This window comes from Perognathus longimembris, chromosome 10 (genome assembly GCF_023159225.1).
Source record: "Perognathus longimembris pacificus isolate PPM17 chromosome 10, ASM2315922v1, whole genome shotgun sequence".
NCBI classification, from domain to species: Eukaryota; Metazoa; Chordata; class Mammalia; order Rodentia; family Heteromyidae; genus Perognathus; species Perognathus longimembris.
This window is the reverse complement of record NC_063170.1, coordinates 65,136,120-65,163,702: the sequence shown is the minus strand read 5'-3', so window position 1 is coordinate 65,163,702 and position 27,583 is coordinate 65,136,120. Positions and strand designations below refer to the sequence as shown.

The following is a 27,583-nucleotide window of genomic DNA, read 5'->3' as shown; positions in this document are numbered from 1 at the left end:
TGTCATGGAAACGCCACTGTGGGACATTCAAAACAAAACCAACACAATGAGAACCTCAGCATTATCCAATTCATCAATGGAAATTTGCTGGAAAGAAAAAAGAGGGGAGGGAGGAGAAAAAGAAAGTTAAGTTAGGAAAGGAAATACAAGCCAACTCAAGTGTTAGAAACTCTGTGAATGTATTCTTAGCGCTAACTTTGACCTTAAAGCAGGCAACCATTTTAAGGGATTTGTGCACGGTGGACACTGCCATAGTTTGGGTTGACATTTGCTCTAGAATAAAATGGGCAAGATATGCCGTGCTTTATTCACATGCCAGCTTCAACCACTGCCAGTGCCTTAGCCAACCATCCAGAGAGCCTCACTCTCGCTTAGAAACATGAATCAAGCAGAAACAAGGCCCAATTCCCCAAGCAACGTTTCTCAGAAGAAGGTAGAAAAGAACAGAGTCAATGACTACTGTAGGATTAACCCGACTGAGAAGAAAACTTTCCCTCTAGACTCATTTTGTGGGTTCAGTGGGGAGGGGTCAGCAGCCTAAACGCAAGTTGGGCCCAATCAGAACTGGGATTAACCACGGCAGACAATGAGACCAACTTACCCTGGGCTTGTACTACAGATGTGCAAATTCAAGTGAAATTAGTAAAAGGGTTCTTTAGCATCCAACCCAAGGAAAAGAAAAAGCACAGGAGGATTGTCACAGTTACACTTGGTTAAGGATAACTGGGTGACCCTCGAGTGATTCTGCTTTTGCTTCACTAGTGTATAGAACATTCTGCAAATTGAAGAGGCTGTCAGAAATGCTAGACACTTTCTAGAAAGGCTAATACTTTACTTGCCTAGAACAAAACAACTTTGCTAGTTACCAGAGGACTGACAATTTATATGCCACGAAACCCCAGTGTTACCTGGGGTAATGAGGAACCAAACAGCCACCACTATTCAGCAGGGGAATTTGAAAGAAATTCAGAGATATCCTTTCATATGAATGCCTGGCCTCTGAATTTCCCAGTCTCTTTCCAGTAATAATTCATTCCAACAGCAGCTTGATAAACAGCTAAAGTAAGCCAGAGAGGCCAGGACATAAAGTATCTATGCTCTTAAAAAAAAAAAAAGTGGGGGGCTGGGGATATAGCCTAGTGGCAAGAGTGCCTGCCTCGGATACATGAGGCCCTAGGTTCGATTCCCCAGCACCACATATACAGAAAACGGCCAGAAGCGGCGCTGTGGCTCAAGTGGCAGAGTGCTAGCCTTGAGCGGGAAGAAGCCAGGGACAGTGCTCAGGCCCTGAGTCCAAGGCCCAGGACTGGCCAAAAAAAAAAAAAAAAAAAAAGTGGGGGAGGTCTTGGGTGCCAATGGCTCATGCCCATTACCCTAGCTACTCAGGAGGCTGAGATCTGAGCAGCCTGAAGCCAGACTGGGAAGTCTTTGAGACTCTTATCTCCAATTAATCAACCCAAAAAGCCAGAAGTAGAGCTGTGGCTCAAGTGGTAGAGCACTAGACTTGTACAAAGCAGCTCAGGGGCAGTGCTCAGACCTCGAGCGCAAGCCCTAGGACTGGTACCCCCCTCCCCCAAAAAAGGGGTGTTGGTGGTGGAGGGGAGGGAGTCCAGGGACTTGAAGCTTTACTATGAGATACGGATGGATTCAGATTAAATTCTGGACATGTTTATCCAGGAGAAGTGTAGTTGTTTTTTTTTCCTTCAGTATGGACAAATTTGAATTTGAAGGTTGAGTTCAGAGGGCATTTCACAACCAGAGTTTACCAAGTCCTGCCATCTTGTTAACCTTCAGTCCTCTGAATTCACAGGAGAGAGAGACACAGCAAATATCACAGAGACATGCATCTCCCCGTGGTTCTTTTAAACATTTCTTTCCCTCATATTTCCTACCACGAGAAGAGTATGGTTGGCTGTTTGCATTTCAGACCTCCCATAGCTCCAATTATTTCTAAGGTGCCACTATGATTTGTGCTTAGGCCAGGCTTCTGCAAGGCACACACGTTAAGCTTAGGAGGATGGGATGTCAGGAGGTGGTGAGATCTAGGGGAATTCTTAGGTCTGGGGGTGCTGGCCTTGAAATGATTACAAGCAATTCCTAGGGTACCCTGAGCAAGTTCTTATGAGAGCAGGCAGTTTCCCATGCAAGCCTGGCCCCATAGAGAGAAGCAGCCCTCTCCGGCTCCTTAGCACAAGGGCTCCCACAACAGTGCTCACCTTGACATCCTTACCAGACACGAAGTCAATGTGGCCACCCAGTCATGGCCTTTCTGCCTCCCAAACTAGGAGCTAATTAAGCCTTTGTTCTTTCTAAAGTATCATGCCTCTGGTATTTCACGATAGTAACAACAGACCAAGACAATGATCTTGATCCAATTCTTGTGACACTCTTCTTCCGTCAGTCCCTACATTTCCTCGTCTGTGGCAATTCTTGGCCTCGGGGCCAGTAGACAAAATAAGCAGACCATGTGCTATGTGTGAATCTGACTCCTCACATGAGATCTGGCCACAACCATAGGTTGCAAATGGTCCAAGGACACTCATGGTTGGTAAAATGACCTGCCACTGGCTGGAAACTGTTGAGTTGGGTGAAAAATCAGAACTGAGCTGAAGCCTTAGACATTTAACCTCTGCCACATTCACTGCTCCTAGGACCACTGCGTCTTGACATTTATGTAACTGTGTAACCTAATACAAACTTAAATCTTAAAAGTGTAGGTGGGTTATGAAACCCTCCATTGTGGTCAGCCTCGTTCACTCCAACACCGTGGTGAGAAGCCAGGCCCCAGCACTGGGGCTCCCTTGTTATTAGCTGTTTAACCCATGCCACTTTCCAAACTTCTCTGAGCCCAGGTCTTCTTTGTGTATAAAATGAGTAATGACGGTGGCGCTCTCTCTGAGGCTGGGCTGAGCTATGGAGACCCTGTCCTCAGGGCAGTGACAAGGGGCCAGCAGGGTTATCACTGTGAGGACCGAGGGCCTTCGCCAAGTCAGCCTCGCCACGTTTCTGGTCTGCTTCTATTTGGTAACGGGGTGACACTTCTTGCATGCAAGCCCAGCAACCTTTCTGAATAGAATAAAGAACGATTTCGCCTTCTTTCAGCTGTGACTTTCATTAGGTGCTCAAGTTGAGTAAGAAAGTGGAGGCGAGGAAGGGCACCCAGGTCTCATCATTTGTGTGGGTGGGGCTTAGGAGAAAGGACGAGAAAAAATGTGGCCCCGGACTGGAGTCCGGACACCGTGGTAAGCTGCTGCCAGGGGCCTGGCCCTGAGAGGCGGCCTAGACCCCCCACCCCCGCAAGATGCTCCACGTGACCCCGGCAGTCTTCTCAGCCCCACCCCCCCCATGCAGAGACCAGCTATGAGGGGGTACAGAGGCCTCTTCATATCTGATCGGATGTAGGAACTCGAGAGGGTGCAGAGCAAGCAGCCCCGCCCCCACCCCAGAGGTGTGAGGCACAGTGGCAACCCAACTCCCACAGAAGAAGCTAAGGGGGGGCCACAGGAAACCGGGAGGGGAGGGGCGAGGGGAACAGCCTGAACCTTTGCCTAGTGTGGCCAGCGCCCAGGCCAAGGAATACCTTATTTAATTTACCAACTGAAGCCAGCTGGGCGGCTTGAGAAAGGTTAGTGCCTTGGCACAGAGTTTCTTCCACCCTTGAGAAAGTTAGACTGCCCCGTGTGTGCCAAGCTCCTTTAATTCACCCGGGACAGCCAGTAAACTTACAAAACTGCCTTCAAAAAGCCTTGGCGGAACAAAGTTAATCACCAGAAGCCAGAATGGGAGAAAGAGAAATAGTTTCAGTACCCCCGGCGCCCCGCCCCTCACTGAATGGTCCCTTAGCGTGAAGGGCTAAGGGCACTGCAAGCATGGGCCACAGGATGCAAGTCTAGGCTGCAGGACTGGAGCCGCCCACTGAGCACGCGTTTCTAGACCGTCTGCCTGGGCTTCCTGGCCTTGCCCAGCCCCGCCCCAGTATTTCCATTTCCATTTCCATGAAGGAGGATGAGGGGCCCCAAACTGGAGAAAGAAAGGTCAGCTTTCTTCCCAGCCTCTGCTTGGGTGTGAGTAATTTCTTCACCAGCTGAAAAGAGAGTTGAGGTCCAGGGACTCATTCCCTTCTTCCTTTTTCCTTCCTTCTTTCCTTCCTTCCTTCTTTCCTTCCTTGCTTGCTTCCTTCCTTCCTCCCTTCCTTTCTTTTAGAATTGTTATCCTGATGGTACTAGGGTTTGAACTCAGGGCCTTGAGCTGCTAGGCAGGTATTTCTCCACTTGGGTGACAGCTCCAGACCATTTCTCCATTAGTTCCTTTTCAGAAGGGGTCTTGCTTTTTAGCTTGGGGCTAGCCTCAGACCAAGATCCTCTTCCCTTGGCCTTTTTAGTTGGTACCATAGGTGCATACTACCATACGTGGCTTATTTATTGATATGCGATCTCACTACTTCCAGTTCCCTCCCCACCCCCGCCACGGGCCAGCTTTTATCTCAATCCTTTTGATCTCCGCTTCCCCAAGTAGCTGGCATTACAGGTGCAAATCACTGCATCTGGATCCAATAATCTTTTTAAAACCCCGGTAATTTACTCTTTCATAGGCTCCCCATCCATCTGCCTAATCAACCTTTCTATGTTCTGCAGTCTCTTTCCCCCTACCTCTGAGCAGGGCTGCCATTAGGCTGTCTCTGTCCTTCCCCCTTTCTTCAGAGCAAGACCTGTCTAGGCGCCCAAGCATATGTACGCATGTTTGGGCATCCAGCCACTCCTCACCTATATGAAGGCTCTGCTTCTGGTATCCACATTTATAAAACCCGAGTCTACAAAATTCCTACTGAGTTACTGAAGGTTATTTTCTAATTAGGCAACCTTTATTCGCCACTTAATTTATGGACCTAAGACTTTAATGTGACATTTGAAAGCCTGGTAAACGGGGACAAGGGAGGAAGATGGCAGTGTGCTAAGGATCTGGTTCTTCTGCTTCCTTCCCCTCTCCGGCACCCTCCTGTGTTAACGTGCAAGAGGCGTCACACAGAGATTGGAAAGCAGAACTGCTGCAGACTTTATACTGTGGTCACCGGGCGGAGGACGGCTTTTTCCCAGAAGCAGAAAATGAGTTCTTGGCTATTTTGGCAAGTCAGTGAGATCAGAAACTGGCTAAAGGGGGACAGCACCTGATTAATGCACATGATTATTTTTAAGTGAAAACTGCCGACCCTAGAACTTGTACCCATGGTGCTTGGCTGGGGCTGAGAGGACACTGGGACTGTTCTTGAGCCCCTTTGCCCACCCACGAGAGGCCGGGGAGTGTTTTCAGGACCCACCCTGGCACTGCACAAACCAACAAGTGTCAGGCCACAGAGACAGCCATTTCAGAGGTTGCCTTCTTTATTCCTTACTGAAGGGCGTATCATAAAGCACTGGGAGGATTGTGCAACATCTCGTCAAACAGAAACAAGCAAACCCACAGGTATGCTTTAGCGGGAACCCCAAATTCAGGAATCCAGACTTCAACACACAGAGGCATTTACATCTCACCAGGCATTTAAACAGGAAAAAAAACTTGGCACTACTTCTCTGATGTTAGATTACGTGGCAAGCCATCTTTAAGACTAAGTACACTTGATTTTCAAGGAGACAGTCATAGACCTTTAGAGACGGGATAAACAACTTAAAAAAAAAATGTTAAACTCCAGTCAGTAAAGCCTAGCTACAGTGGATTTCCAAACTCCCCTCCCTTGCAGTTTCAGAGCAAGGTTGATCCCTTGAAAATAAGCGTGGTACCTTTTCGCCATAGCCTCTGTCTTTGGTCATCATTTCTCTGAGGGTCTGTAAGACCTTAATGCAAAGTTTCTCTTCATTTTCTTCTAGCAGCTGTTTGGTATGCTTTATTAACCTGCATGGGAGAAAAACCACAGATTACATACCTGAAACACTCCTTCAATTAAAAACACTTCACAAGCAACTTATTGTAACTAGTTAGTCGGTTAAAGAACAAATATTTATTAAGGGCTCCCAAGTTAAACACAGGGCAGGGCATTCAGCGCACCAAGGGCCTGTTGGTAACTGCATCTCAACAGCGACATCTGCTGGTCAGGAACATACCATAGGCTCCTAGGGCAGGAGCTGGCCACCACTGCTTACTTACAAGGCTGAGATTATACAGAGGAGAGAAAGCACAGAGAGGTCCACTCATGAAGTATGGCTATTTATCCACTGAAGCTTGCTGCTAAAATATGCCAGGGCTGTATTTAAAAAAACCTCAGCAAGTCACAATGTTCCCTTATCCATGGACTTGTCTTTAGAGGGGCCCAGAAAAGAAAGACAGGCAGAGGTTTCCCCTAAACTGGACAAGTAGCCACCCTTGGGGGGAAAACTCACATAGAGATGTCTACTTATGGAACCAATAGTTTCTTTGAGATTATGCTCTATGGAATAAGCAAAGAAGGAAGGAAGAAAGGAGAAAGAGGAGGAGAAGGAGGAAGTTAAGGAAAAAGAAATGGAGGAAAAAAAAACTTTGTAAGTGCAGAATTTTGAGGGCTAGAGGGTCCTGATATTGTCATGTCTGCATCCTAGCACATGGTGGGTGCTCTGTCAACACTCCTGAATGAAGAAGAAAACAGATGAATGCAATTAAACAAAAAAAACCCACACCAAACCAAAAAGAGTGTCAATAAGATTTAACCGACAAACTTTCTCTGGGCCAGGCGCTCGTGGCTCATGCCTATAGTCCTAGCTACTCAGGAGGCTGAGATCTGAGGATCCTGGTTCGAAGCCAGCCAGGGCAGGAAAGTCCTTGAGATTCTTATCTACAACTAACCACTAGAAAGCCAGAAGTGGCACTGTGGCTCAAGTGGAAGAGCACTAGACTTGAGCTGAATAGCTCAGGGACAGCGCCCAGGCCCAGAGTTCAATCCCCATAACCACCACCACCACCACCACCACCACCAAACTCTCTGTGGGAAGGTCAGCATAGGACTCATCAGATAACTCTGCATTCATCCAAGTTCACTCTCTCCTCCAAGAACCAAGGCTTTGTCTGGTCAGCAAGGTTCTGTCCACTGACCACCCAGAGAAGCAGGCCACCTACTTGCAAATGAAGCCACCGCTTTCACATTTCCTTCTGGCATCCGTGTTCTCCGGGAAAAGCAGCTCGGGTCTGTGCAGAACGTCCACCAGCACAGACAACTCAGCCTGGACCAGGGGCCTGAGGCGATCCTCCAGCGCCGAGACAATGTCCTGCAATGGCAGCATGCCTTGGTCAACAGTGCAGAGGGGGATTCATTTCTCCCTACAACAGATGCATGGGCTAGGCTGCGTCAGAGCGACTTTAGTACTGCATAGCGTTTATCTCAAATGATTAGAAGCCTTGCCTCCTAATGCAGAAAACAAAGCACAAACCAATCCACACTCCCACCCCTTCTTCTGATACAGTTTTATGCTACTCAAGGGATCATCCCACAGAGTTTAAAATATGATGCAAACATGTATTTTAACAACATGGAAAGATGTCTGTGAGCTTCAAAATGGCCAGACAACAGTATGGAGTCTATGATGCTGTTCATAATTTATAAACAATATCCATTATCTAAAAGATACATACCAAATACTATTAAAACATCACTACTGGTTTTCTCTGCGTAGTGGATTACAGGTGATTCTAATCTTCTTCTATATAGTGATACTTGCCAGTGTTGTCTAGTTATTTTCAATGAGCATGAATTTTTTTTACAGTATAAAGTCATATAAACATGAGAACACAAATGAATGAACATGCTGTATCAACATGCTAAATACATGTACCCTGATAGCATGATGGTCTTCAAATGCAAAACATATAGCTGTAGGAAAGGAAAACAGAGAGAAGTTGAAAGAGCAGCAAAACCAACACAACAAACACCATTTAAAGGCAAATGATAGAAAACAGATGAGAAATTATCTTCAAAAGATGCTACAACCTGCTCTCAGGCTTGCTGACTCTGAACTGAACTAGCGGGCATGCTGAGACAGGACGGGGGGGGGGGGGGGGGCGGTGGAAAGGGATGGGTAAGAACCGGGTTTGGCGATGGCCCAGGAAGGCCTGAGGAGCCAACGACAGTCACCCTGGAAAAGCCACTTCAACTGCATTCACTTTGATTGCAGATCCCACCAGTGTTTAGAAAGAACCGGTGTACCTTTTATCTAGAAGCTAAAATTCAGCCTCAAGAAGATAGCTTTGCCTTATATTGAATAAAGTTTGGATAATGTTTAGGGTACATAAAGAATGGATGAATCACACAATTTCTTTTCTTGGTGGGGGCGGGATTTCCAGCAACATTTAAGACAGCAGACTGACATTCCTTAACTCATATGCCTTCCAGGGAAAGAAAAAGAGGGTCATTTTTGTAAAATTCTCTGTGGGTCTTATCAGTTTCTGGAACAGCATCCCCTTTGAGAAAACTGTTCTTTCTTCCCTTTTTCTTTACTAGCTGCTGATGCTAACTCTGGAAAATCTCTCACTGCCTCCAACATTGGCACAGGGTAGAAGTTGTTCTTTAACATAACATTCATGTTGTTCATGAAATCTTGCATCTTTTGCCAAGTCCGAACGTTACATTGCAATTTACTTGCACTGTATTGTCAAATGTATGACATTCAGCACTCGGGAGGAACAACAAAGATGGCGAAGCAGTGGACGGGGAATATGCTAATGTTCAGTGAGCATGTGTCTCTATAGGGATTTCTTTATCATACTGAGTAAATGTTCTTGTATTATGACAAGCTTTTTACTACAAGGAGGTCTTAAAATGACAGGGACTCACACAATGAATAACTGCCATGACCAAATCTTTGTAACAAGTGTTACCTAGCTGTGTGTTTATTTCATCTCCTAAGAATGTGCAAATTAAGTCTAACAGGAGCACAAGATATTGGTGAATTTGACTACAGACTATTATGTGGATTGGGTAGGCAAGAAAACACTGTGTGCTCATATAAAATCATGAGTTATTCCCTCCTTTTCCAAAAGCATCGTAGGGCCAGGAATTAAGGGACACTTGCCCAAGATTTTGTTCTATCATGGTAAAAGCTAATAATTCTTAACTTGACCCCCACGAATCCCAGTACTCCTGTTTGGCCTCACGTTTGGCCACAATGACTTCCTGTTGTCTTTGAATGCTATATTTTGTACAAAGATGCCCTTCCATCCTTTGGGTCTTTAAGCCTCGTTTTCTGACCTTGGTTGAAATGTTACTTCCTCAGAGTCTCCCAGACCCTCACCCCTGCCCTAGTGAGAGCTGGCTGGCTGCTCATCAGTCTTCCTGGCCCTCACCACTACCCTGGGAAAGGCTGGCTCGCCTCTCCCCTGCCCTTTGTCACTTTGCACTTTACATTCACCCATGCCACTGGCTGATTACTGTCTACCTCTTGGCCTGAACCTGAGACACTATGAAGGGGAAGATTATTTTTGGGTTTGGTCGCCATTGTGTACTCCATATCCAGCATGGGGGCAGATGAATGAATCAGCGAACTCATTTGTCTGTAGGTACATTATTGCTTCTCTGGGGCTCACCTAATTCAGAGTAGTAATTACTATTGTCATAGCATTGACAATGGACATGATCCTTGTGAGAGCAGCCCCCAATGGAGTGCTCACACACGAAGTGCAATGTCCCCACACTTTACAAACACTGCATTTTCCGACGAAGGCCACCTCAGTGCGTCCCAGGTCACACTGTTCTCACGATGTGGCATGGTGTCCCTTCCATTGAATACATCCTCTCCCTTGAAGCTGAGTACACTCTGGGAACTACCTTGGCATGCAGAGCACAGCAGAGCGATGCTCCGTGACTTCTGACAGCTAGCTGATAAAAGAGCATGGCTTTCGCTTGTCTTTCTCAAGAAACGCTTACCCTGGGCCTCAGCTGCCGTGGGGTGAGGAAGCTCCATGCAGATGCTTCCGTCACCATAGCAACAGCTGAGAGCACAGGTGACAGCAACCACAAAACAGGACAAGGAGTCAAGGTGAGTCTGACCACAGCCACCACCTGACACAACCTCAAGAAGACCTGAGCGAGAACCACTGCCCAGTCTAACTGTGTGTGGAAGAGCAAAAGAACAGAGTGACAGCTGTTTCCTGAGACCACTGGACCTGCCAGCCGCTCTTGAGGCTCACACCAGCCCCAGGAAGGAGCTGTTCCTATCACCTGTTTTCTAAGCTATGAAACTGAGGCACAGAGAAGTCAAGCAACTTTCCCAAGGCTACCTCATTTCTCAGCAGCAGAGCCCGAATGTGAACCCAGGCTCTGGCTCGAAACCACAAGGAGAAAAGATCTCCTGCCAGTCCTAAGAGGAGAAAAAAAGAGCACAGTCTAGCTAGACTTGAATAATACCATTAGTTTGACTTGGCCTATTCTGAAATAAAATTCTTTCTCCTAAGGAACACTGCACCTGTTCATCTGCTGGTTTACGAGGCAAAATCTCCCTGAGTGATGGAGAAAGTAGACGGTAGGCTTTTGCTCTAAGCATCCTCTGCGATACTTATAATAACTTTTCCTACTAAGAGGAAGAGTGCCTATTTGTGGCAACGAAATCTGTCTATCTATAACTTTGAAAGACAAGACTTTGTCAGGAACTTGGATCCTCGGTAGTTTTATAATCCAGGTCGTCTGTCCCTTCTGGCATGTCCCAGCAGCCAGGCTCGGGTGTTCCCTGACTTGTGGAAGCTGAGCCCAGGGGAAACCCCCCTTCTGTCAGCACCGGGCATTACCTGCAGGCGCTCGATGATATTCCGGTAGTCCCGGGAAGCTGCCAGAACAGAGTCTCTGCGAGCAGCGTTGCGGGCCGACAGCCTCCAGTTCATGGCGGTTTTCTGCACGATGTTGTGGGACTTGAGGAACAGGTTGTTCACTTGGCTGTCCAGGTCCACGGGAATGGCAATGGCCCGGCTCTTGGCTGCACGGGGGGCAGATGGGACATGAGCCTGGAACCTCAAGAGGTCTTACGGCTGGCCTAAGCTCCCCATCACCCATGAAGCTCATGGTGGCCACACATCAGCTTACGTGGAACTGGACTCAACATCACCATCTTTTACGTTAGGGTTTCCCAAGGTGAATTCTAGGGCAGCAGCACCAAAGAACATTAAAATGCTCTTGGGTAACAAAAAGCCTGGGTAAGTCTGACTGACAGAGCTTCATACGATTCCTTCATGAATGGCTTCTTGGCCATCCGGAAGTGTGTACATGTTTATCAAGACAGGAAGCTCATTTGGACAGAGTTAACTGTGTCTCTAAAAACCCTCAAGCTTGCTGTTCTATAACCCACAAAATGCTGACTTAGGCAGCACTTCACACAGGACAGCATATGCAATGATGAAAGCTACTCTCTCTACAAAGGTGCTTCCTCTTCAAAAAGGGTCACTAGGTCATTCCAGATGGACAAAACCATATGTGAGAGCCAGCTAGGAGATACATGGCCAGCACATGTCAATATGCAAGGTCGTAAAGAACGAGGCGAGAATGAGAAGCTGTCAAGGAAGCACCGAGGAGACAGGAGAGTGGGGAGCAATGGGGTAGCTGGGGCTGGAACCTGGCATAGAAAAAGTCTGTTCACAGAAAGCATGTCAACTCCAGTCGAGTGTGAGGTAAGTCAAGAGTAGTGCACCAATGTTGGTCTAACAAGATGTTGGTCTTGCTGCACTGAGTTTGAGTGCAAGATGTTGGTAATGGGGAAACCTAGGAGAGGGGTGTGTAGAACGCTATGTGTAATTTCTGCAACTTTAACAAAATAAATCTAAATGTATTTCCAAATCCAAAGCTTATTTTAAAAAAAAAGCTAAGACTAATGACCCTTGTTTCTACATGGGGGAAACACCCAAAAAAACCAAAACCAAACAAACAAAAAACCCAACAAAGTAATTATTTCCCATCTTCCCTGATTTGAAACACTGAAAGCAAATAAAGGCTATTTCCTGAATCTAAACTGTAAACACAGGTCTAGCATCCTCAAAGACACACTGCAGAGGCAAACATTTAAATCTCAACAACCAAAAAAATACATGACTTAGGGGAAGAACCATGTTAGCCAATAATTTCCTAGCATTTTTAATATAGAAAGGGAGAAATGTGGAAGAAAACCAGAAATAATGAAGAAGTAGATGCGTAGGACATACTCATGGCATGCCTGGGTATTCTGTTTCAAATAACAATGCACACATGACCTTGAGGCACCAGTGTTCCCAAATCCTACCGCAAAGGAGTGCCAACCATTCCCTTCCTCAGAACACCCTGTGCGTAAAGATCAAGTGATCACATGATCTTCCGAAGTATGGACAACTGTCATGTCGATGAATGAATGATAGCTCATGTAGTCCACTGAGACAGTGCTTGCCTACACTCACAAGGCCCTGGGTTCAATCCCAATGCTACACGAAAGACAAGGACAGCAGACAGTAGGATACTGTCTGGTGCAGGCTGAGGTGAGTTCCATGGCTTCCTTTCCAGGCAGCCTGTGTGAACTGAGGGCTGGAGGGCACGGAAAAGGGAATGGAGAAGGCACTGCTAGGGAGAATGAAAGCAGCACCCGCTTCCGAGAAAGGGGGTTTTCTAGAATTTGATGGATACCTTACAGGAAAGCAAGTATCCCTATGGCCAGATGGAGCTAAACTAAACAAACAAGTGTCTTGAGTGAGGGACTTCCCAAGGTCTGAAGGACCCCATGTGTACTGTAACTTGCCAAGTTATGGAACTTCACGTCGAGAAATCTTGTTTTCCAAGGACCATCTTACTTTGAGATTGGCTGGTTCACACTGTGGGAGGAATAGCATTGGCAAAGAGAGAGGCTGAGGAGACAGGAACGCGGCTCTGGGTCTGGCCTGGCAATGTCTCTTCTGTGTAACCTTCGAGCTAAAGCAACGGCTTAATAAATGGTAGGCAATCCACTTGCATCCCATTACATCCAAATTGGCCTGATATCTTACCTACATCAGAAAGCACCCGGATACAGCTCTCCACAGAGGCTTTCTGGCTTGGCATCAGCCAGTTGCAGTGGTAAACCCTGAACACGCCCTGCAGTAGTTGGACAAAGACAGGCTGGCGAGTCTGCAAGAGAGAGATCAGAAGCGAGGGAGGTAAGAAGGTGGCAGAGATTAGTGATGACTGAATCATCAACAGGTACCACTGGATGGGTGTGGTGTCTCATGTTGGTAATCAGGGTGACTTGAGAAGCAGAGATCAGGACTGCAGTTCAAGGCCAGTCAGAAAAAAAAGATGAGACCCTCATCTCCATCAGTAAATCCAGATGAGACAGTGTACGCTTGCGGTCCCAGAAGCATGAAAGGATAAACAGTCCAGAGCCAGCACTGGGCAAACATGCAAGACCCCAACCACAAAAACAATTCCAGTAAAAAGGTCAGAAGCAAGGCTCAAATGGTAAGAGCGCTTGCCTAGGCCTAAGCAGCCGAGAGACTAACTTGCAGAGAGAAATACCCCTAAGTTATAGTCCAATCGAACTAGTATTTACTGAGCATCCACTCTGCTTCTGTCTGATGCCTGCCAATACAAAAGAAATAAATGGAAAAGTGTAACTTGCCCTCGCTGTCCAAATGCAATGGGGAATCTGATCCTGTCAGTTCACGGGACCCCTTGGGTGAAAGGACATGGTGCTCCTGTGGCCCGGATAGTATTTAATCTGAGCGTCTCCCACAGGTTCACACTGAGGGGGTGAAACTTTAGGGGTGGGGTTCTGTGGGAGGTCATTAGGTCATTGAGATGTGCCTTGAGGGATTAAGAGACCATGGTATCTTTTCCTTCCTGGCTCCCTCCCTCCCTCCCCCATTCTCTTTTCCCCTCTCCAGTCCGTGTCTCTGGTTCAGTTAGTTTTGCTTCTATTCATGCTCCCACCATGAGTGCTACCATCTGCCACCATCACCACAGCTGAGCCAACACAGGTACCAGGCCTTAGAATCTCCCAAGCTATGATTTACACAAATCTTTTCTATCAGTTGCCTCAAGTACTTTGCTATATTAACATGGAGCTGAATAATACATCTACCTGTCACATTCTTCCCAAATCTCCTTTCCTTAAGTTTGAGGTGCTGTTTGGTCTTGAGTTACATCCTGCCTGTATGATAACTGCTAGATCTACCTTGTGGCCTACTATCCATTCTGCCCTTAATCATTCATGTTCTCTCCAGTCCTTCCTGTCGACCACTTCGTTTTCCTGGCTAAGATTTTACCTGATCCATGTTCATCTCTGGTCTCAGACATTCAGAGCCTCATACACATATTTAGCAATGAGATACCAGTCACAACTCACCATGCAAGGAATAGAGAAATACAGACTATGGTGCACGCACAGCAAAAAGTAGGGCTGGAAGTATGTACGGCTTGCGTGGTAGAGTGCTAGCCAAGCAAGCAAGTCCTGAGACATCCTGAGTACAAAGCCTCAGTACTCCTCTCCCCAAAAGATAAGGTTGGGTGTTTTATTGTTAAGAGTGCTGGTATGTTACAAGTACAAGAGGTTCTTTTGTGATGAGAGGGACGTACAGAAGAACACTGATGAATAGAAGAATTCTTTAAAGAAAAACCAACATCATCAGTAAATATAGCTGATTCTCCATAGCCACCCAACTAAAACTGGGTCTGCGCCTAACATATACACTTTCTCCTTGTTATTATTCCGTAAGTAATAGTTTAACAACTTTTATACAATATTCGGTATTCTAAGTCATCTAAAGATGACCTGAAGTCTGCCGTGGCACAGATCCACACTGTTTAAGGACTTGGGCATCTTGAGGCTGGAGATGTCCTGGACCTGGTCCTGAGCAGCCCTGGCAACGCTGTCTTCCACCAAGAGAAGAGCATCTTCTCTTCCCAATGTCTGCCCAGCGGCCCACTGAGAGCTGCTCACTCCATCTGTGTGAGCCGCGGCTGCTGGGGACCTGCACCGGCTCCCCGCCCCATGCTGCACGTCTCACCTGCAAAGTGGTACTCTGGTCTGAGAAGGGAGAGCTGAAGAAGGTGGTAACGATACTCATGACGATTTCGGTAACATACTTCTCCAAAATCGAGTCCGCGTGTTTCCTGTCGCTTGTGTTGTTACAGGCCTGGAAGGCAAATGAGTGCTTTAAACATTAGACACAAACCCAGTAGAAAAGCAGGAAGAAGCCCATGGCCCTGCCTGCTGAGTCCCCTTAACAAATGAACGCTCAATTTAGACTCATCAATGTTTCTCCTTGTAAGAAGTTAGCCATAGCAAAACTAAAGTCCACATCATGGAGAAAGACAATAAAAATCAGTGTGGGTATCATGGTGTTGATTCATAATACATCCAGGTGGGTAAGAGACTTGACAAAGCAGTGAGCTGAAAACTCCTCTCCATGTCCAGAGCCGAGAAGAGCAGTAAGAAGCACGGTGACCTCAGGTGAGGCATGCGGTAACCCCAGGTGTCTCAATTTGTTCCTTAAAAGCAGAACTGCCCTCAGGAGCAAGCCACCCATCCACTCCGCGGGGCCCTAATGCATGTAATCAGGAGAGAGAAGTGCGCGCGCCAGCACGCTGAGAGCCTCTAGCCTTGGCTCGGCGTTGGCTCCTTCATTCAGTAAGAATTTTACTGAGATCACACTGTTCAAAACAGCAGGTCATAATTTGGAATCAATAACTACGTAGGTTTTGTGTGAGTGAACACCTTAGGTTTACCCTGTACTCTACTTAATTCTGTTCCCTTAAAAGAGTAGCCATTTGTAGTTTTAAATAATAAATGATTACCAGGCATATTCACTCTATAATTGAGATTTAAAATTGCTTATACTAAAAAAGAGGCATAAAAAGTTTTATTAATAGATGATCATTTTCTAAACCTTAACACTGGGAAACTTCAGAAAACATTCACAGGGTTTTACAGCATTTCTAAATAATTAAATGGCGGGCTTGATAAGTAAGGGCTGGTGGCTGCCTTTATGAATAAACTTGATTTAGACCCATTTGTTTGGATATTACCATGATTGCTTCTTTGCTACAAGTGAAGAAATTAGTAGTTCTAATAGAAATGGATGGCACACCATGAGGATATGTGTTAATAAGTCCTTTATAGAGATTCAGCTAATCAGCTAAGGCTGATTTTAAGAAACAAAGGAGACTCACTTCACTTAGTATAATTTTTTCCAAGTCCTTCCATTTCCTTATGAATGGGGCAATGTCATTCTTTCTGATAGAGGCATAAAATTTCATTGTGTATATGTACCACATTCTCCTGATCCATTCGTCTACTGAGGGGCATCTGGGTTGGTTCCATATTTTAGCTATGACAAATTGTGCTGCGATGAACATTGTTGTGCTGGTGGCTTTAGTGTGTTGTTTGTGGTTTTTTGAGTAGATGCCCAAAAGTGGGGCGGGGCTACTGGGTCATAGGGAAGCTCTATGTTTTTTGTTTTGTTTTTTGCCAGTCCTGGGCCTTGAACTCAGGGCCTGAGCACTGTCCCTGGCTTCTTCCCGCTCAAGGCTAGCACTCTGCCACTTGAGCCACAGTGCCGCTTCTGGCCGTTTTCTGTATATGTGGTGCTGGGGAATTGAACCTAGGGCCTCGTGTATCCGAGGCAGGCACTCTTGCCACTAGGCTATAGCCCCAGCCCCAGGAAGCTCTATGTTTAGCCCCTATGAATGCATAAGATAATGCTAAGTGAAATGAACTCCATGTTATGGAAATGAGTGATAGATCACTGTTGTAATTACTTTCAACATGCCATGTGAAACTGTGGCTTCTATTAATGATGATCCTCTTGTATCCCCTTCCAGTGGTTGTACCTGCACTATCACTATACCTTATCTGAGTACATTGGAAACTGTATATACTGGTATTAGAACTATGAAAGTGAAAGGAAATACCAAAATCGAGAGACACAGGATAAAAAGACAAACAACTACAAAAGCAATACTTGCAAAACTGTAAACCAACTGAACAACTGTAAACCAACTGAACAACTCATGAGGGGAGAGGGAGAGGGGGAGGGAGGAGGGGGGAATGAGGGAGGAGGTAACAAACAGTACAAGAAATGTATCCAATGCCTAATGTATGAAACTGTAACCTCTCTGTACATCACTCTGACAATAAATAAGAAAAAAAATTAAAAAAAGAAACAAAGAAGACCTCCAATTCCAAACCACAAGTCTAAAACAAATCGAGTCAAAAGACTTGAGATTTAAAATATGTGTGTGTGTGTGTGTGTACACACACACACAATATAATCTGTAGCACCAACACCAGAGCTGAACATAATTTTATATAGTCTTCAATTAGAAAGAAAGTGGAGTTGGGGGTGTTATTTTTGGTGGGGGTCATTCCGAGGATTAAACTCAGGGCTTTGTATTTGTAGGCACGTGCTCTATCGCTTGACCCACACCTAAAGCCCAGAAAATAAGTTTTAGAAGGTGTTTTGCCTGAAATTACACCGTCAAGCAGAAAATACCATGTTTCCACAGGTTACTTTATTTTAAATATCAGAGTATTTTGTTGAAACATGAAATTGGAATCTCTCAGTTATTCTCTGAAGAATCTCTTTACCTACACTGCCCAACTCAACCACCAAGTTGCACTAAATCCACATTACATTGTGTTCATAGGGATGAGACACACACACACACACACACTTTATAATGCTGTTTCTTTACTATCAGAAAGCCTTACCCTGCAGATATCCACCAAGAAATTTTCAAATAATTTCCACATGTGATTACTGGTGTAGATCTCCTTCATTTCCACCTCAGTATCCACATAGCAGTGATTCAGGAAGTTAATGTATGCGATTTTAACCTGGAAGGCAGAAGCATGCTTTAGTGAAAATCCAACTTAATGTATATGGAATGGATTAGCTGCATTCTCTTAATTAAAAGTGTGGAGCACAGATCAAAGGTGGTCATTCCATTTTTCCCACTAGCTCTTACTTCTGTTGTCATCTGATGGCCCAAATTTGAAAAAAAAAATCATAAAGCTTTTAGAAAGTATTTTTCATGACTTGAAGGTAAAGAATGACGAAAAATTCTGACCATGGGAGAGGGATTCATTTGATGACACTAAATTTAAGAATTTCTGTTCAGGGGCTGGGGATATAGCCTAGTGGCAAGAGTGCCTGCCTCGGATACACGAGGCCCTAGGTTCGATTCCCCAGCACCACATATACAGAAAACGGCCAGAAGCGGCGCTGTGGCTCAAGTGGCAGAGTGCTAGCCTTGAGCGGGAAGAAGCCAGGGACAGTGCTCAGGCCCTGAGTCCAAGGCCCAGGACTGGCCAAAAAAAAAAAAGAATTTCTGTTCATGAGTCAAGCACCAGTAAGCGCACACTTGTAATCCTAAACTACTCAGTAGGCTGAGATCTGGAGGACTGAGATTTGAAGCTAGCCAGGCCAAGAGTCCAGGCTATAGCTGTGGCTCAAGTGGTGGAATACCATCCAAAGAATTATGGGCACTGAATTCAAACTCTTGTACCAGTAAATAGCAACAAAAATTCTGCTCAGGAGATGGTACCATGACAAGTTAGATGGCATTACTGAGAGGTGTCTGCAAGGCTGAACCAATGAAAACCTTCTACATATCTATCACCCCCCGTGAGTGTCTTCTCAAAGGAATATAAAATATCCAAAAGCACATGGAAAAAGGCTCTGCCTCATTGGGTAATCCAGGACCCAGAAACTAAAACCACTCTATGAAATGACCCCATGTAGCTAAACAAAAAGTTCATTCATGAAAGTCATTGTCTATCTAAATAATGGAGTATTACCTGGCAATATAAGTGAAGTTCTGCTATAAGCTAAAACATGCATGAGCCTTAGAAAAAGTATGCTAAATGGAAGAATCCAGCCAATATTATAGATCCTGTTTATAATGAATGTCGAAAAGAGGCACAGAGAGACTCGTGGGACTGTTGGAAGGGAATAGGAAGTGACTCCACATACATATGTGGATTCTTACTGGGGTGATGCAACTGTCCTGTGGATAGATACCTGCATGCAGGCGTATGTGTGTACATACATATAATATGCCTACACATATTGTGTTACATAATTTCCATTTAAAATATAAACAAGGAAACGAGGGAGGGAGAACACTGTTCAAAAAGGAATGTACTCGTTACTGGACTTACATAACTGTAACCCCTCTGTACATCACCTTTACACACACACACACGGAAAAATCTATACACTATATAATCCATTTCTTTAACTATTAATAGGGGAAAAGGAAGCCTGGAAGGAGTGATACCAAAATTGAATTGGCATTCTTTAGGGGTGGAGGAATTAACGCAAGTATTTGATTTTGTTAGTGATTACCTGTACTCCTCAACTTCTTACAGTGGTCACTCATCATTTCTGTAGTAAGATCTCATCTCTACCCAGTCTTCACTTATTTCTGAGGTGTGTATTCAAGGCACACAGGTTGAATGCATGCCACAGGGGCTGAGGCTTACTTCCTGCTTTTCAGGAGGTAGAAAGAAAGGCTCACAGCCCCGGTGTCCTGTGCTTAGGAAAGCGCTCCAGGGTCAGGGGTTCTCTCTACCCTGTGAGCTGCAGGCTCCCGATCCCAAGGGGCCATGCAGGTGCCCGGGTCCTATGTGCTGCACCAGAGACAGAGGCACGGGGTGCCCCTCACCTTGGGGATGCTGGCTCACCTCAGGGATGCAGTCCTCGTGGGTAACCACACGGACGATGTCGTCCAACGGGAGCAGCGAGTTGCACTTGATCTCAGTGTAGACGTTCTTGCCCTCTGTGCACACAGCCAGGAGCTCCACCAGGTGAATATGGTACATGAGAGGGCTGTTCTCATCCATCCGGTCCCGCTCAGACCGCATCATCTGGATGAGGGTCTGGAAAGAGGCTCTGTCGTTGTAGAACACCAGGACGTCCTCTCCTGAATTGACCAGCTGCAGGAAGAACAAGACCCATTGGTATCTCAAACTTAGCACAGCAGGGGTAGTCTTCTATAATGCTATGTACAGAAAGAAATAAGGGTCTTGGCATTTGTCTTTTTATTTATTTATTTATTTTTTTTGGCCAGTCCTGGGCTTGGACTCAGGGCCTGAGCACTGTCCCTGGCTTCTTTTTTGCTGAAGGCTAGCACTCTGCTACTTGAGCCACAGCGCCACTTCTGGCCATTTTCTGTATATGTGGTGCTGAGGAATCGAACCCAGGGCCTCATGTATACGAGGCAAGCACTCTTGCCACTAGGCCATATTCCCAGCCCCTTAGCATTTGTCTTCCCAAACCAGTCTTACTATATTCCTGAACTCATCTTACTATATTCCTGAACTCATCTAGATTACATTCATAGGGCTGACTGACCAAAAAGCCCTACACAGCATCATTTTAACCTACAGATGCAAAACTGTAATGGTGGTCCTAAAAGCCTATCAAGCAAAAGAAACTGCACATAGACATGAATGTAACAAGTGGACACCCAGACCACGTTCTTGCACCGGTATTCCCAAACCACAGTAAGCAGACTATGACTTTTCTATTTTACATTTCCACCTTTTGTTATGTGTTACAAGGCATCCCTTTTCCATCCAATGTGGTATCTCTCCAATCATAAATTATTTCTATGGTCATCAATGGTCAAAACATTAGCTGGGCGCTGGTGGCTCTTGCCTACAATCCTAGCTACTCAGGAGGCTGAGATGTGAGGATTGTGGTTTGAAGCCAGCCTACATGGGAAAGCTTGAGACTCTTGTCTCCAATTAGCTACAAAAAAAGTCCTGGAAGTGGCTCTGTGGCTCAAGTGGTACAGCGCTAGCCTTGAGCACAACAGCTCAGGAACAGCACCCAGGACCTGAGTTCAAGCCCTACTACTGGCCACAAAAAAAAGTCAAATCATTTCTTTTCATAACTTGCCCCCTGGGAAGTGGCTTCTAATAAATATATATATATATATATGTGTGTGTATATATATATATATATACATATCGATTTGAGCACCACATAAAATACAAAAGATTTTTTTAAAAGCTGGAACGGAAGTAAAAATAAGCAGGGTCAATATTATTTATTAGTTAACAACTGACTTGCCTGAGCTCTGATTATATGCCAAATATAAAAAATGCACTATCAGCAGGTGATCCAAACTCATTGTATCTCAGTTTCTCCATAAATAAAAATGTGGACAAACACAACCTCTGACTCTGAGTGCTGTTGTGCAGAATAAATAAATGACTTTACATACAAATCATTTAGAACAGTTATCCAGGATATAAGCTATTCTCACCTTCGTTATGTCATTTAATGCACACTGATTCTGCTGAATACTCATTTGCAGAAATGCTTCACCGAGGGCTCGAGATGTTCAATGATAGGAGCCAGTAAAGCAGGACCACAAATGTGCATATCCCAGGTGGGACTGACTCAAAGTCACCCTGCATGACTACCGCTGGAACCACACTGGTAAGTGGGGTTATAAATCCAAGTACTGCAAGGCTACTCGAGATTTGTGAAAGGACAGAATGACTGAATATGTGTGGAAGCCATTCTGCTGTGATCGGCAGGGTGGGCCTTTCTGATCAAAGACAAAATCCACCAGGATCCAAAATGGACCAAATAAAACCATGTTGAATCGACAAGTACAACTTAGCTAGCTAATATAGTGAACAATTAAAGAAGTCCCTGTTCACAAGGAGGAGCCCTGTCCTAATCTCCATCCAGTCTGTTTTGGTACACTGCTTCCCTTCCTTTTTCCCTTTGAGAAGACTCCAAAGCAAGCTTCCTTATAAGATTGATTGCTCAAGAAATCAGATCAGCCTCCTGCCTAAGCCCACAAGCAGGAAGTTATGGACACAATTGCATTCTGCTCCTCCATATGGCAAAGGGCGCCCCTTCCTACTGAGAAGATTAAGTAATTTTTAAATTCCCACAGAAGCCCAGGTGGAGGTTGAAAAAGATGGAAGGGTCACCTCAGCCATGACCATGTCTTGGCACTTCTTAATGAACTTCCCTTCCGCCTTGACGATCGTCTGCAGGAACTTGATGTACTGGACGTTTCGCCCGTGGGTCTCTATGCAGTGGACGAAGTGCTGCACCACGCGCTCGTTGATCTCGCTGCAAAGCTGGAAGTTGTTCATGAAGATGTGCTGCATTGTCACGGCCTCCAGGATCTGGGACCACACAAGGGCAAGAGCAGAGGGGGACGCTCAACACGGGGCTGGGGCAGATCAGGAGGAAAAGAAGGCCCCGCTGAACACACACACACACATACGCGCGCACACACGCACAGAGTCACATGAGATCAGGCTGCACTCTCACTTTTTTACTATCTTCTGTTTTAGTAAACAAACACTCAGCTCAAAGGACAAAGGGAACCTCAGCACCCAGATAAGCAAACATATTCCACACCACTGTTTCACTGTAACCACAGATCCCTTTGGCCTGTCCTTGAGCCCCAGGCACTGGCCCTGTCAGTATGTTTTGTTCCACTGCTGATGGAAACCTGGGGGAGGACCCACTTTTACACCTGGCAATGGTATTCATTTTACAATGTTACCAATAGCACTGCTCTGAACTTTCTGTCTGTATCTTCTGGTCAACAATATACACATTTGTGTATATTGGATTTAGAAAGAATGGAATGGGGGGGGGGTAAGTATGCATGTAAGTATGCCAGGCTTTAGGAGGTACTGCCGAACAGCTTTTGAAATGTTAGCCTACATCTTCATACAGCTACAATTCTATATCCTTGCTAGTGCTTGTTACTGTGAGTCTTTTAAATTTTAGCCAGAATTTATCATGTACATGTAAGACGTTGCATTCGGTTCATGGCTGACCATGTGTCCTGCCCTGTCACCTGTACTAACCATGTGGATATTCTCTATGAAGGAGTGTCTAAGATTGTGGTTGTCCATTTGTACAAGTGGGTTGTCTTTTTGTTACTGATTTTGTTTGTTTTTTTTCCAGTCCTGGGGCTTGAACTCAGGGCCTGAGCACTGTCCCTGGCTTCCTTTTGCTCAAGGCTAGTGCTCTACCACTTGAGCCACAGCGACACTTCTGGCGTTTTTCTATATATATGGTGCTGAGGAATCAAACCCAGGGATTCACATATACGAGGCGAGCACTTTACCACTAGGCCATCTTCCCAGCCCTTGTTGCTGAATTTTTAAAACTTGTTATACATACATTGGAAATTGAGTTATTTATGAACACATTCAATGCAAAATGTCTCATCTCTGGCTTGCCTCTGGGTGCTCTTAGTGGTGACATCAAAGTTAATTTTAACAAGCCCCAACTCACTGTGTTTTCCTTTAAAAGTAGGGCTGTTTACATAGTGTGTTTATTACATTGTCATAAGGATATTCCTATGTTTCAGGAACTATATTTTTTACTTTTTAATCAGAGTTTTTGAGGCTATTGAGTTTTCCTGTTTGGTGGGGATAGGGACTTCAACCTTTATTTTTTTTTTCTTGCCAAGATGCATCATACTCATAAACAGACATACTGAAATGGTAACCCTTGGGTACAACTAAAAGTAATAAAAATATAATTAAAAAATTACAACAAAGATGTGGTATTACCCCACTAGCCAGCAGTCCTTTTTCTAGAAAGCATCACTAATGAGTGTGCATGTATGCATGTATAAAGTTGTACTCTGCTGTTATTATTTTCAAAACCTCCAAACGAAACATTGGGTACTCGTATGGGGATTTTTTTTTTTAAGTCATAGCCACTTTATGGATTGCCACTTAGGCATCATAAAGAATAAGAAAAAATGATCTATTTCTGATTTGCAAAGACTGCCAATAACATGCTAAATGAAAAAAGCAAACTCAAATATAATGTCTAAAGTGGGGCTATTTTGCTCAGATGTGTAATATATCCTTAATATATTTGGATGCATACTTAACAAATTAAAATGTAATATAGATATGTGTATATATTATGCACTTGGTTAGGTGATGAGACTTAGCACTTCTCTTTTGCTTTCCTTGGTACAATACAGGATGCTATTAGGAAAAGAAAAAGAAATGTTATCTTATTTTGCCCATCATTGTGCTCTTTCCTCCCCAGCCCCCACTCCGTACCCCAAAGGTGAGGAGTACTTTCGACCTCCTGATAGCCTGTCTCAATGTTCCCTTCGGATTGGGCTGTACTATGACAAATCCCAGAAGGCTCCTGGGCAGCAGCAGAACATGCCATTCCTCACCAACACACTTTGTCTTACCCCTGGGTTGAGAAACAGGTTGATGTGTTTATGCAGCAAAGCCTGGTTCTGCTGGTTGCCTGCGCAGAAATTCTGTAAAAACTCATGAGCCAGCCTCATTATCTCCTGCATCTTGGTATCTTCGGCCTGTGTGGGAGGACAGAGATGAAAAGCACTGATCGCCAGGCCAGGACACAAGCTCCTGCTCCACGTCAATGGCGAGAGGGAGGTGGGATCCGGGCAGTGGGTCCCGGGGATGCCATGTGCACAGACAGGTGCTGGAATGCACTGTCCAGCAATCGCTGACACATGCAGACACGCTGACAGCAGAGCAGAGCAGAGCAGAGCCCTCCTCCTACCTGGTGGCAAGGCCTCGTCCCCCAGTTCCCAGGCTCACCTCAGGCACCCCATCTGACTAGTATGTTAACATCCAGCAGCAGGTGATGGGGTAGACTGGAAAAGTCCTTAGATTGTGAACCAAAGCAAGTGCACCTGCTATCTCCTTTCCTTGTCTCCTCAGGCACATAATTAAACCGGAGATTTAGTTTTCCTATCAACAAGATGGTTGTAACACCTGCCCAGGTACTCCACACATGAAACTGTGGGATATTTGTTACAGAGTTTAAAAGCATTTCATATATTAAATCTTTCAGTATTTGTAAAGAGTTAAACATGCTGTCATAAGGCAACAGTATAAAACCTATGACCACTTTGCCCAATTCTAAATATGCCAGCATTTAAGATAGGAAAGACAGAATAAGAACGCCTGGAATGCAGATAGTCCTGCATGGTCCTCGCGGCTCCCAACAGTCCTCCTAAGACAGCTCAGTCCATAGCCTCACCCACGTGCAGCAAAGGGGCAGTGAAGAAAGAAGCAGTGAGGAGCCATAGGTCCTGAGACCCACTCTCCTCCCACATGGATAACTTCCTAGCTGTGCAACCGGGAAGAACCATGCACTTGCCCATCTGTACACGGGGATGACAAAGCACACGTTGTACACGACTGCTATGCCAGCTAAGTGAGGAAAATGGAATGAGACAATGCGTACTCAGGAAAGGTAAGCTACTGGCTCTGGTCTAGACTGAACACAGTCAACTTTTTACAGGGCAAGATACTAAGTATTTCAGGCTTGGTATGTATCAAGAAACGAAAACAAATACATTCTTCAGGTTCTAATGTAACTATTTCCAAATTTAACAGCCATTCTGAGCTGGATAAAAGCACGCAGTAGACTGGACGTAGCCCATGTTTATAATGCGCCAGCCTCTGTGCATATGCACATGCATGCACACACACATCGTGTCCTGGCCTTGAACTATCCATCACGACCCAACCTGGTTGCAGGTACGTTCACACTGCTCAGCCAGAAAACTGATGACAGAACAAGACCAAGGTATGGTCAGCAAGTATCTCCTCATACTCTACATGTAAGAGGAAGGACAACTTAGTGCAAAAGTTTGGGTGACCTGCACACCACATTAATTGTAACTTGGCTACGGGCCCGACCTATTAGCAGGGTCAAGCTTGTTCTCTCCTGTGGGTATCCAAAAGACCTGACTCGCTTGATTCACACGTACCCCATGATTGAGGAGGAAGGAACTCCTGAGATAAAAGGCAGCAGGCCCCAAATCCACCATGGAGCAGAGTGGGCCCCATTATCTCTAGCTATGTCACCAATCACCCTAGTCATGTTTTCTCCATTGACGGTAATATTACCATCTCAACTGCTTGGCCGCAAGTCTGTGGGATGATATGAGCTAAGGGGAAAAGGTGAGCACCATCCAGCCATGAGTGAGCTTCTTCAGGAAATGCCTCTCTGGCTGTCCCTGGTGACTTCCACATACCCGGGGCTAAAGCCCATGGACTCCAAGCCTGCACTGGCCTCAGTTTCCTCATCTGTCAAGTGGCAGAGCATGAACCCTTGCTGGGTTTTGCAGCTTGATTTGCACGATTTCACCAGGCTTTGTCAGTTGACACAGATGCCCAAGTAGATCCCCTGCTCCCCTAAATACAACTTTCACCACCAACCACAGATGCCAGCATGAAACACAGGAGGCAAATGTAACTCCTAGCAGCACCAAAAAGAGGCCGTAAGCACAGGGTTGCCCGGCAGGCTCAAATGCCCCGGCCTCAGTGCCCTTGTGAGGCCCTCCAGAGGGCACAATCCACGTTCGCAGATGCACTGAGTAACGTGTAGTTCTTAGCTTGCTGTGGAAGGCTGCGAAGGAAGCACCGGTCTTTGCAGGTACAGCTCTGACCTGTGATGCAGACCAAGCTGTCTTTGATGGGAAGCTTGGGAGTGAGGAAGGAAAAATGGATTTCTCTTGCTTTGGAGAATCCTTAAATTTCACACACATTAATTGAATTGCTTTATGGTTACAACAGTTAGATCCGCTGTATGCCTTCACCCTCGGTAACTAAGCAAGCATGGCAGGCATGGGCTTTGACCCCTGGACCCCTGGGGGCGGGGGGAGAGCATGGCACACCTTCTCGTAGGGGATCTGCAGCAGCTCCAGCACCACCGCGTGCGCGCCCATGTTCCGGAGCAGTCGCTGCTGCTGCTTCCTGCTCTTCCTCACCGAGGCGCTCTCTTGGACGCAGAGTTTGCTAAGTCGAATCAGAATCTGGGGGAAGAAATTGACCTCAGAAAATTAGGAACTAAATAGTCAGAAAGAGATTGTAGGGTAAGGATCACAAGGCATGAAAGACCTAAAACAAGACAACTCCTCCAGTATGCAGAACGGCTCTTGGATGCGTGAAATCAAATCCATCCTGCAGAATAAGCCGTGCATCATGCTTTGCAAGTGGGGGAGGCCCACAGATGACTTAAAATCAAAGGAGCTGAGCTGGACACCAGGAACGCACAACAGTAATGCTACTCAGGAAGCTGAGATCTGAGGATTATGGTTTGAAGTCAGCCTGGGAAGAAAAGTCCGAGAGAGTCTTTATCTCCAATTAACTACCCCCCCAAAAAGCCAGAAGTGGGGCTGTAGTTCAAATGGTAAAGTGCCAATCTAAACTGGAAAAACTAAGGGACAGCACCCAGGCCCTGAGTTCAAGCACCAGTGCCAGTACTAGCGCACACACACATACACACACACACGTGCGTGCGCACACACGTGCACGCTGCCATCAATACTAACACATGTAGATAGCCTTGCTGTAAGGTAAAAACACAAAAACATGAAGTTCCTACTGCACATCTTCAAACTACCTTTGCGAAGATTTCTAAAGCCAAGCACAGAGACAAAACCCTTGGCAATTGCACCTGCTAATCCTTCATTCTACTATAAAGCTTTAGAAACATGGGGCACCTATAAAAAAGGCTGCATCTGCAAAGGGGAGGAAGTGTAGCACAGCTGGGTTTTATACTAGGAGCAATATAAGAACCCATGTCCCACTCAAACTATGAGCTCCACTTCCTCCCTGTTCACTTTTACATGAAGAAA

At 45.6% G+C, this 27,583-nt stretch overlaps 1 protein-coding gene across 14 annotated transcripts in view; it reads right to left on the bottom strand.

Moving 5' to 3' along the window:
• The window catches only part of Itpr1 (inositol 1,4,5-trisphosphate receptor type 1), a 292,664-nt gene that overhangs the window by 112,426 nt on the left and 152,655 nt on the right, over nucleotides 1-27,583 (bottom strand). For all 14 annotated transcript variants that reach the window (XM_048356179.1, XM_048356178.1, XM_048356180.1 and 11 more), the window contains 10 exons: nucleotides 26,621-26,758; nucleotides 24,155-24,280; nucleotides 21,897-22,097; nucleotides 19,626-19,877; nucleotides 17,649-17,774; nucleotides 14,944-15,072; nucleotides 12,946-13,066; nucleotides 10,738-10,922; nucleotides 7,081-7,229; nucleotides 5,775-5,886 (listed from right to left, as the gene is read on the bottom strand). In XM_048356179.1, coding sequence (XP_048212136.1) covers nucleotides 5,775-5,886; nucleotides 7,081-7,229; nucleotides 10,738-10,922; nucleotides 12,946-13,066; nucleotides 14,944-15,072; nucleotides 17,649-17,774; nucleotides 19,626-19,877; nucleotides 21,897-22,097; nucleotides 24,155-24,280; nucleotides 26,621-26,758 — 1,539 coding nt within the window. The remainder of the gene's footprint in view (nucleotides 1-5,774; nucleotides 5,887-7,080; nucleotides 7,230-10,737; nucleotides 10,923-12,945; nucleotides 13,067-14,943; nucleotides 15,073-17,648; nucleotides 17,775-19,625; nucleotides 19,878-21,896; nucleotides 22,098-24,154; nucleotides 24,281-26,620; nucleotides 26,759-27,583) is intronic.